At 34.2% G+C, this 10,340-nt stretch overlaps 2 protein-coding genes and 1 pseudogene across 2 annotated transcripts; 2 read left to right on the forward strand and 1 right to left on the reverse strand.

Annotated features, from left to right (window-relative positions):
- The first annotated feature begins 2,284 nt into the window (after nt 1-2,284).
- LOC18600826 (pescadillo-like protein) lies at nt 2,285-6,831 on the forward strand. The gene is made up of 13 exons (XM_018119371.2): nt 2,285-2,359; nt 2,470-2,555; nt 3,036-3,284; nt 3,379-3,504; nt 3,629-3,713; nt 3,819-3,929; nt 4,286-4,379; nt 4,532-4,794; nt 4,963-5,070; nt 5,167-5,288; nt 5,571-5,790; nt 5,929-6,132; nt 6,546-6,831. The coding sequence occupies exons 1-13, from the start codon at nt 2,330-2,332 to the stop codon at nt 6,645-6,647; spliced, it is 1,800 nt and encodes a 599-aa protein (XP_017974860.1). The 5' UTR covers nt 2,285-2,329; the 3' UTR covers nt 6,648-6,831.
- A 148-nt stretch (nt 6,832-6,979) lies between these two features.
- Nucleotides 6,980-8,271, reverse strand: LOC18600827 (hevamine-A-like; annotated as a pseudogene).
- Nucleotides 8,272-9,456: 1,185 nt separating this feature from the next.
- On the forward strand, nt 9,457-10,153 carry LOC18600828 (small ribosomal subunit protein eS17-like). Its single transcript, XM_018119372.2, has one exon. It carries the CDS (start codon nt 9,535-9,537, stop codon nt 9,961-9,963), a length of 429 nt encoding a protein of 142 aa, XP_017974861.1. The 5' UTR covers nt 9,457-9,534; the 3' UTR covers nt 9,964-10,153.
- Nucleotides 10,154-10,340: the final 187 nt, after the last annotated feature.

The following is a 10,340-nucleotide window of genomic DNA, read 5'->3' on the forward strand; positions in this document are numbered from 1 at the left end:
TTATTATTATTATTTTATGTTTATACTAATCATTTATAAAAAAACTACTTTGTAAAAATTAACTATGAGATTACCTCCCAATACTTATGGTGTAGTCTCATAATTATTCTTACTTTGAAAAATTTAAAAGATTTATTTTAAATAATTAGGAAATTTTATTTATCTTTTATAACTTGACTTATTCTATCCTATTTTACCAATTATTATTGTTGTCTTTGTATTTGTAAATAAATTTTGTGAATACATATATATTCTTGTAATTTTATAATAAGTTCTTATTACTAATGATTGATTAATTGTCATTGGTAAAAATACCACTTGTCATTTTATATCAACATGACATTAATATAGTATTTAAATTAAGGGTAAAAAATGTCATATAATTATATTATCATACCAAATTAACATGTTATGTCACCATCAATCATAATACGTCAGTATGCTACATCATAATCAATTATAATATTTTAACATATCACATAAGCGTCATGCAACATAAAATAACAAATGACATTTTTACAAGTCAATCATTAGTCATAATGACTTATTTGACTCATAATAAAAAGTGTAATGGATTATTTGATTCAAAATAAAAGTATAAGAGCTTAATTGAACACAATAACAGGATAATGATTTATTTAAATTTTTTTAAATAGTTTAATTTTTTTTTGTATATTATGCCTTTAATTTTTTTGTCTGCACCTATTGCCAAAAAAGACTTTGATTTCTTATCCAGTGTACATATTCTTGCACCGAACACTCTTAGTGCATTGTATAAATTTATTATTGTTATTAATTATTATATTTTTGATGATTTAGATTGTATATAATTGTTAAAACAAGTGCCAGCATTGATGAAATAAACTTGTAGGGAATAACTTAGGGAAAATTCTTTCTTGACTCATCAAATTGAATCTAATACTGTAAGAAACTAAAAGAATGATTAAAATTGTGTACCTATTTCATTAATCAAATTGATTATAAAAAGGGGTTTTATATATTAGGCCTAGGTTACAGAAGGTCTAGATGTCATAATGTGTGAGTTCAGTAACTCAACCGTTTAACGTAAGAGGAGTTGTCATCAATTTTTTTTTGTTTAGGTGCTATTGATTACCTAAATAAATCTATTTTTTTAAATGAAGTATTAAGCTTTACTTAAATTTATTAAAAAGAATAGGTTCAGATTTACTAAATAGACTAGATTCAGATGTACAGTTACGTGTGAGGAAGATATTAACATCCTCCCATTCAAAATGGTACTTAATTAATTACGTGTTATCTTTTTAGTCTTAATAAGTTAACTTCATTTCGATATTCAAGTTAATTTTCTTTATTATTTTATTTTATCATTTCAAAACAAATAAAAATATTTTGATATCGAAATGTTTCTTAAATATTACAATACTCAAAGCAAATTCAAGAAAACTATCTCACTAAAAATTGTCTCGAAGTTATTATTTATAACCTTTTCGAAATTTCATCATAGGAGAATTTTTACTTATTTATGTTTTTTATTTATACATTCTTTTATTTATTTCACTTTTATTATTTTGTGATTATTGTTATCATGCAAATCCTTGTATTAAGAATCTTCCAAAATTTTATAAAATTTCCTCACTTATAAATTCTCTCGAAATTTTAGAACGAACACTAACAATACTTTATAGCTCCCCACATTATTTTTTATAAATATGATGTATATATAGGAGTCCTGACTATGTTTGCAGCTTTTGAAACGACTCCCAGTGCAATGCACGAGCAATATACTAGTTCTTATATAAAACAATTCAACTTGGTTACTATAAATGCTTCTATTATTTATTTTCTTTGCACCAATTACAGAAAACAAATATTTTTATATGATTGTTCTTTATACATCACTTTCATATAGGTCTTATTTCTATAATATATCAACATATACAAAAGGAAGAGCATAAATGTTCATGCTAAATGCATACCAACTTTATTTGAATTTAAATGTTCGATCTAAATCGAGTATTTATTATATCATAAATCGAAATTCTTCGTAATTTATTTGCCAAATAAAATATGCAATTAGTAAAAATAATTGGGAAAATTTCTAATTAGCCCACTAAGCCCAACCCAATTTAACTTGGTCAACGACATAAGTCTAAAGCAATCTGGCCCACACAATCGCAGCTTTGCAACCAAACCCAACCCCACCAAAAAAGAAACCCGACTCGGACAGCGATCAACCTACCATTTTGAAACCGGGTCGGATCCTATATTAACTTAAACCCTAGTCATCTTCCTTTGTGCGCCTCTTCCAGTTTTTCGCCTTCTCAGTTTCTAACTTCTCTTTACAGCGATGGGGAAGCCGAAGCACTATCAACCGCCGGCGAGTTTTCTCCTCTTCAACGATAACTTCAAATTCTCAATTCAAAACTTGTGAATTTCTGCTTTTTTTTTTTTGGGTTTTTTCTCACAATTTCTCGTTGAATTTTACAGGGAAAGAAGAAGGAAGGAAATGCTGCGAGATACGTGACGAGGTCACAAGCGATTAAACTTCTTCAAGTCAGCCTCTCAGATTTCAGGTTCATCTCTTCTTCCACACTTTTTATTTTGTTATTTTATTTTTTTTTTCGAAGTATGCATTTAAGGTTCCGTTATTTACCTTCTTCTATGCTTTATTTCAACATTTTTTTTAGCTCCAAAGGTTAATTAGCTAAGCGTGTGAAGTTGTTATTAAGCTGGGCTTAGTTCTTTAGTTAGTTGTTAAGTTTGCTACTTGCTTTTTGCTCACGGAAGCAAAAAGAAGAAGTGTATTTGGAAAATATTCTTGAAGTAGTTTTAACTTGTTTTTGAGTATGATTTTTCTTCTGTCTGAAATAATAACTGTATTTAGCAAAAGTCCATAACCTTATGAAACCCGGATTATTTAATTTTTAATTTTTAGAGTGAAATGCTTGCAGAAGGGAAGAAGTTTTGGAGTTATTCTGATAGTGCATGCAATTTTGTATCCAATTCAAAAGTGTTGGATATGTTCATTCTTTTTAATGGATTTGGTATTGTAGGAAATTATGCATTCACAAAGGAGTTTTTCCAAGGGAGCCGAAGAAGAAGGTGAAAGGGAACCATCATACATACTATCACTTGAAGGATGTTATGTACATTCTTCACGATCCGTTACTCGAGAAGTTTAGAGAAATAAGGGCATATAAAAAGAAGATAAAGAAAGCTAAGGCAAAAAAGAATGATGAGTTAGCGAGACTTCTTCTATCTCGTGCACCTTCTTACAAGCTTGATATGGTCATCCGGGATAGGTTTGTTAAACCATCTGCGTACTTTTTTTTCTTATTTCCAGTCAGTGGTAATTGTATGAGTTCTTGAGTATCTAAGTAATGTTTGGGATTTTAGGTATCCAACATTTGTTGATGCACTTAGAGACTTGGATGACCCTCTTACAATGGTGCACCTGTTTGCAATGTTGCCTGCCATTGATAGGCTGAAAATTGAAGTGAAGTGCATCCATAATTGTCGAAGGTAGGTAGATCTGATTTTTTATCGAGGAGAAGGAAAAAAAGGGAAGAGAGAGATTGTAAGGTTACCTTACTTCTATCAGTTTATTGGTTGCATCCTTATCTTGCTGTTCTTGGTCTTTTGTCAGGTTGTGTCATGAGTGGCAAGCCTATATTTCTCGTACTCATAAATTACGGAAGGTTTTTGTGGCTGTAAAGGGTATATATTATCAGGTATTACAACTTTCTTTTGTTGAAATTCCTGCTTCTGCTATAATGCTCTTGCTGTTACTGTTTCTGTAATGCATGTTGCTTAAGATGACGCTCTGTCCTGTGCAGGCTGAGGTTGAGGGTCAAAAAATCACATGGTTAGCGCCACATGCACGGCAACAAGTATTGACCGATGATGTTGACTTCAATGTCATGTTAACATTTTTGGAATTCTATGAGGTTACATCTCTCACACACATGTTTTCTAATTTTGTTATACAGATGTAGACTTTTTATTATTAGTGATGACTTTCATAGATAGAAAGGAGGAAGTTTCTCGTAAAGTCTGAGAAAAATGGGCAAAATAAGCTCAAGCCAAGCATGAATAGAAGAGCTGTTGTTGCTTTTTATTTAAAATTTAAATTACCTATCAATTAAACTCCTCGTGAAATTTTATATTGGTATTTTATTCCTACTTTCTCACTTCAGTTTTTGTCCATTGTTTCAAGCTACTTTATCCCCTGCTATGCTGTTTTCTGCTAGTTACTTCAACTGAATTGCTTTATTTCTTTTTCATATATTTATTATGTGTGCAGGCACTTCTTGGCTTTGTCAATTTTCAACTTTATCATTCTATGAATGTGAAGTATCCTCCTATTCTTGATCCTCGGTTGGAAGCTCTGGCAGCAGGTTTGTTTATTGCTTTGCATTTTGTAATGAAACTTACGTGTTCTTTTCAGAGTTATATGCAATTTTCAGTGGTGACTATGAACGAATCTTGTAAATTTCTTCCTCTTGGCTGCCAATGGTAATAGCAATTATGTGTTTCTTGAATACTGCAGATCTCTATGCATTGTCGAGGTATTTTGATGCTAACTATAAAACCTCTGTACAAGAACCTCAAGTTGCTGGTTCATCTATATCAGAGCAAGAGCAGGAGGAGTCTAACTTAAGACTTGCTCAACTTCAGCGTCAACTGCCTGCAAATGAACCTGGTGCACTGATGCACCTTGTGCAAGATGCAGCTAGTGAAACTGAAGAAGATGAAGCTACAAGGGACTGCAAAAACCTTTTCCAAAATATGAAAATTTTCTTGAGTCGTGAGGTGAGATTAATTGTTCCTTGCATGTCAGTGTAGGATTGCTGTTCCCTTTTATTAAATAATAATTTTGTTTCAGTTTCATGAACTTGGCAATTACAGTACAATAAGTGGCTTCCATTTCTTTATCAGTTGATATCTATTGGGACACTGCCTAATACTCTATATGGTTAGGTTCCAAGAGAGTCTTTGCTTTTTGTTATTCCTGCTTTTGGAGGTATTGTTTCTTGGGAAGGAGATGGAGCTCCATTTGCGGAAGCTGATGACAGTATTACTCATCAGGTGCGCCAATAAAAGGGCCATGTGTCAGATTTGCAGATATCTATGAATTTTGGTTCTAGGGGTTTCAATTTTTAGTGATTGCTTTTGTTTGTGTAGATTGTCGACAGACCAACCCAGGGTCATGTATATCTTTCAAGAGAATATGTTCAACCACAGTGGATATATGACTCTGTAAATGCACGGATCATCTTGCCAACTGAGGCATATATGGTTGGGAGGTAAATTTTGGTAACTTGCTCTTGAAATATCTGTTTGATCTCCGAGTGTTGGACTTCATTGCTTTTGCTATGATAGAATGAATGACATGCAGTTCTCATTTTCTAATATGGTAACTTCATTTGCATGGATTGCATATGTATCATAGTTTGCGAGGATAAACTTGGAATAATTTGGAGGTCTGAATCACTCAATATGAATTATTTAATTGCAATTGAAGATGAAAAATTGTCTTGCTATGTCAATGCCATCGGCGTTTGATATTGCCGTTTTCCTGCCAATAGGGATCCACCCCCACATCTGTCACCTTTTGTTGATAATGAGGCTGAAGGTTATGTTCCTGATTATGCCAAGACCATTAAAGAACTACAGGCTGCTGCGAAAAACGATGTTCAACCTTTTCCTGGTATGGGAAATGATGTCTTGGATAACTCTCAAAATATGTTGGCCGAAGGGTATATCAGTAGAACAGAGGCTATGGAAGCTGCTGAGAAGAAGCAAAAGGTATGTGACTGGAGCTTTGGGCATATGGCAACTCAATATACAATAGAGTTTCAAAAATTATATTGCTTCTACTTGGGAAGATCCTATGATGTTTAGGGTTGCCCCTGCTGACTACATCAAGTTTTTGATTGCTTGCAGATGATGCTTCTGGAGAAGCAGTATCATGATGATTTGAAAATGGAACTTCAGGATGTCTCAAGTATAAATAAGCAGAGCTCTGCAGAGGACATGGAGTCTAAGGAAGAATTGCTTCGTGATGTGCAACAAAGTGCCATGGATTCCGAGGATCTGTCAAGACTCATGATGTCACGTAAAAAGAGGGGCCTTGCTAAAGCCATTGAGGTAACTTTGTTGGCTATGTTATGCTTCATTGTCTTTTATTGTTTGACATGCAATGCTGCAGTACACCAAAAAGAAAAGAGAATTAATTCTTCAATAAAACAAGTTTTACTCGAGTGTGTATGATTGAAAGGGGTATTGATCTGGTACATAAGGTTTTTTCTGTCCTGAACACCTGAGTTTCCTGTTGTCATAGTTTGACTCCTCTCGACCAAGTTTGAATGATTAGAAAGTCTGCCATTTGTTAGATATGGATTCCATCATAGTAGTTTCTAGTAAACAATTCCCTTTGGAGAAAAAGGAAAGGAGAGGGGATGATGGTTAAAATTGCTACTAAAACATTTTAATAGCACCTGCGGTATATTGCTGGGATTTCATCTTTTGGTGTTGACTTGAATGTGTTTTTCTTCAATCAGATGAACAAGCAACGGAAGAAGGATCATGTTGAAAAACTTAAGGAGCGAAAGAGGAATATTGAAGCAGCTCAGAAATCTGAGAAGAAGCATAAAAAAGCTTAAATTTCGTGATTTGTGTCATATTGCTTGGTTACAGAGCTAGTGTTTGTAAGTCATTTTGCCAATTAGTCTTGTGATTGGCTAAAATTTTGCCATGTTATGTATGATTTTTTTTTTTCCATGTTCCCAACAATGGGAGAGAAACAAAATCTGATGAATTTTATCTAAAACTTGGTGATTAAAGTAACCATGCTAAGAGTAATTAGTACAATTTTTATGTGTTCCCATTCTCGTTGTGCTGATGTAAACCAACACGGCATTATCTTACATGTGAAGCCATTGGTATAACCCAAGGAGAGAGTTCAATATCAGCAGAGCAAGCAGTGACAAAAGAATGAAGACGACAAAGAGTTACAGCCTCGGGGCCTTTATGTGCATGTTTTTATTGACTTTCAACAAATTATATATCAGACATGGCTCTTGATGGAGGAACTGTACCCTGTTAGATCATCATAGTATTTAGACCACAGCATTACACCTCCATACTTGTCGGCCTTCTTGATCAGAGGCAGAATCTGTGATATCAGGACATTCTGAGGGATGAAACCGCTGCTGGCGCCGCTAGGAGCGGCCGGGAGCCCCAGGAAGAACTTGGTTGCTGGTACACCGTCGCTCCATTCATCGAAAGTTGCCTTCACGTCAGAAGCATTGCCTTTGTATTCGCAGTAATTGTTGTAGAACTGCATCCACACGTAATCGAAGAGTCCTGTTGATAAGGCTTGCCCTACGTACACGTCTGGAAAGGGACATTGTGGTGCTGCTGTCAGATAAACCTTCTTCTCCGAGGTGTAGTTCTTCAGGTGCCTGTGTTACAAGTAGACCATGAAAAACGTAAAGTATATACGCAAGTTATGTGTTACTTTCATAAATGAGATTCATATATGCATGAAATAAGATAATTACAACATTTTTTATTGTAATTTAATGAGAAGTTAAATGTCACGATTTTAAAAAAAAATTATAAATCTCACATCGATTGTGTATTAAAATATAATTGAATATTTAAGTGTTGACATTATATTTAACTTGATATTTTTTGTAGTATAAAACTATAATACTCAATTGGTTAAAACAGATAATACTTTATAAGTTAGTGTGGACTGTGACACTCAACATGTAGACTCTTTGCCAATGCACACGTTACCCTGCTAGTTCATCATAGTGACTAGGGCTTCCACCTTCAACATCAAAATCAATTCCATCCAGCACAGCATCCCCGAGAGGTCTATCCGTGGAGTTTCCACCCAAATAATTGTTCCAAAGGTAGTCAGTCAGCAAACTCCTTCGCCTCTTCCGACGACACAAGGATGTAGACACCATCTCCACCTCCGATGGACAGCAACACCTTAACACCTCTGCTTTGGCAAGACCGAATATCGTCAGCTAAGCCAACGCACCCCTTGGTAGAAGGATCACAATGATCATCCAGGTCGAGCTGAGGAATTTGGTTATTGCCAAATACACAGAGAAAGCTTATAATAACATACTCAAATCTCCCAGTCTTGCATGTGTCAGCTAGCGTTCCTTCCTGCTGATTCTGTCCCCAGTAAATGGAGATGCTGCCAGAAAAACAATGGCTACTTAGAACAGCAAAAATGAGCAGCAAAACAAACATCTTGGTAGCCATAGAATCTAGTCCTAGTAGAAGCCTAGAAGGGACTTGCTGAGAAAACTAGAGCCAACTTAAATACTAGTGCTCCACTATGCTTTTCATGAACTTATTACTTTCCTTGAAAGGGAATAGTTGGATAGATGGCTTTTTCAGTATGATGGAGACAAAAGGGTCTTTACAAGAATCAATTTTTAGGTGATGATAACAATTAACCTAAGCTTTATCAAACAAGAACTAAGAATTAATGCTTGTTCCACATTTTTTTTTGTAGTTTATCATGTTCCCAAAATGGTACCTTAGTCCAAGCAAAATCAAAGTAAATTATTCTTATAATCACCTCAATGAGTTTACAATTAAGTTTTGAAAATATATAATCCATTTCTATTATGGGTTTTACTTTACATGAAAAGTAAAAAGAAAAAGAAAAAACATATTTCACGTATGCAATTTTTTTTTAACTTGTACACATGACTTGTTTTAGGTAAACTTTAAGTTTTAAATTAGATATTTAAATGGCATATACTTTAAAAAATCTCAAATTATTTATTATATTCAATCAAGTCTCTATATTTAAAACTAAACCTATTTGTGAAGTAAGGTGAAAAATGTCACGAGGTTGTATTATCATGTTACATCATCATCCAATATGATAAATTGACATAATGTATTATAAAATAATAAGTAACATTTTGATTAAAAATAATTAATTAATTGTTAATCATAGTGGCCTAATTGACTTGAAATAAAAGCACAAAGGTTTGATTAGATGCGAATTGAAAAATGAGAACTTATTTGAATTTTCATAAATAGTTTAAGAGATTTTTTTTAAATATTATACCTATTTAAATTTGAGGATGAACAAACTCGACTTGAAATCATTATTTTATTAATAAAAATAGTATTTTTTAATTTAATTTTTAAATTAAAAATAGATTTAATATTTTCTTCTTGCCAAAAAAAATGGAAACTAAATTTAAAATTATTAAATATGTTAATATTAAAACATTTTTATTATTTTAACAGTAAACAGGCCTGGTTTAACTCTCGAGGAATCACGCTTGAATGAAATTGCCCCTCAAAGCTCAGCCCATAAGCATCCTTAACATTGGTATGGGCCAAAAATTCCCAATTGGACTGTCCATAAATCTCAGGCCCGACCGGAAAGATCCTCTCAGTGTATAAAACCCCTACTTCCACAAACCAAAAAACCCTAACCCTAATTTTGTCTTCCAATCTGCAAAGCACCAGCGAGCCACCCAGCCTCCCAAAGAACCAACCATGGGCCGCGTCCGAACGAAGACAGTGAAGAAATCGTCCCGCCAAGTGATCGAGCGGTACTACTCCCGCATGACCCTCGATTTCCACACCAACAAGAAGATCATCGAAGAAGTGGCTATAATCCCATCCAAGAGGCTCCGCAACAAGATCGCCGGTTTCTCGACCCATCTCATGAAACGTATCCAGAAGGGTCCCGTGCGTGGCATTTCTCTGAAGCTGCAAGAAGAAGAGCGCGAGCGCCGCATGGATTTCGTCCCCGATGAATCTGCAATCAAGGTCGACCAAATCGAAGTTGATAAGGAAACTCTTGATATGCTTTCAGTTCTTGGGATGGCTGATATTCCTGGGCTTGTTAAGGTTGATCCGGTTGCTGTTCCGGTTCCTCAAATCGGGTTCGGCCGAGGTGGTGGACCGGGGAGGAGGTTTTAAGTGGTGGGGCCCCATGGACTTGATGGGTTCTTAAGTTTGTTATGTTTCTTTTCTTTCTGGGTAGTGTTTAATTTTGTGTTTTTTTGATGGAACAGTTTTAGTTGTTATGTTAAATGGTACTGAAATTTATTAAGTTTGATGTGTACTTTTTTTGAAGATATTCGAAATGGGTAATTTTTAGTTTTTGGCATGGTTGATTCCCATTGATTTGGTTTATTCTTAATTTTATTTTAGATATTGAGCTAGTATATGGCCTTCCAATTCAAGTTGCATTCAATCATAATGCTGAATAAGGTAAAGAATTCCAATTCTGTTTATAGGGAGTCTGTTTTCTATCGCAAGCTTTTGTTCTGCAATTTTCATTGACAATTTTTGCA

The sequence above is a fragment of the Theobroma cacao genome, chromosome 4 (assembly GCF_053813885.1).
Source record: "Theobroma cacao isolate CCN51 chromosome 4, ASM5381388v1, whole genome shotgun sequence".
In the NCBI taxonomy this organism is placed as follows: domain Eukaryota; kingdom Viridiplantae; phylum Streptophyta; class Magnoliopsida; order Malvales; family Malvaceae; genus Theobroma; species Theobroma cacao.

Excerpts from the sequence above, each read along its gene's own strand:
- LOC18600826 (XM_018119371.2), top strand. The coding sequence starts at position 2,330 with ATGGGGAAGCCGAAGCACTATCAACCGCCG. Across the intron at positions 3,505-3,628 it reads TGCATCCATAATTGTCGAAG|GTTGTGTCATGAGTGGCAAG; the intron begins GTAGGTAGATCT and ends GTCTTTTGTCAG. Across the intron at positions 4,795-4,962 it reads AAATTTTCTTGAGTCGTGAG|GTTCCAAGAGAGTCTTTGCT; the intron begins GTGAGATTAATT and ends CTATATGGTTAG.
- LOC18600828 (XM_018119372.2), top strand. The coding sequence starts at position 9,535 with ATGGGCCGCGTCCGAACGAAGACAGTGAAGAAATCGTCCCGCCAAGTG.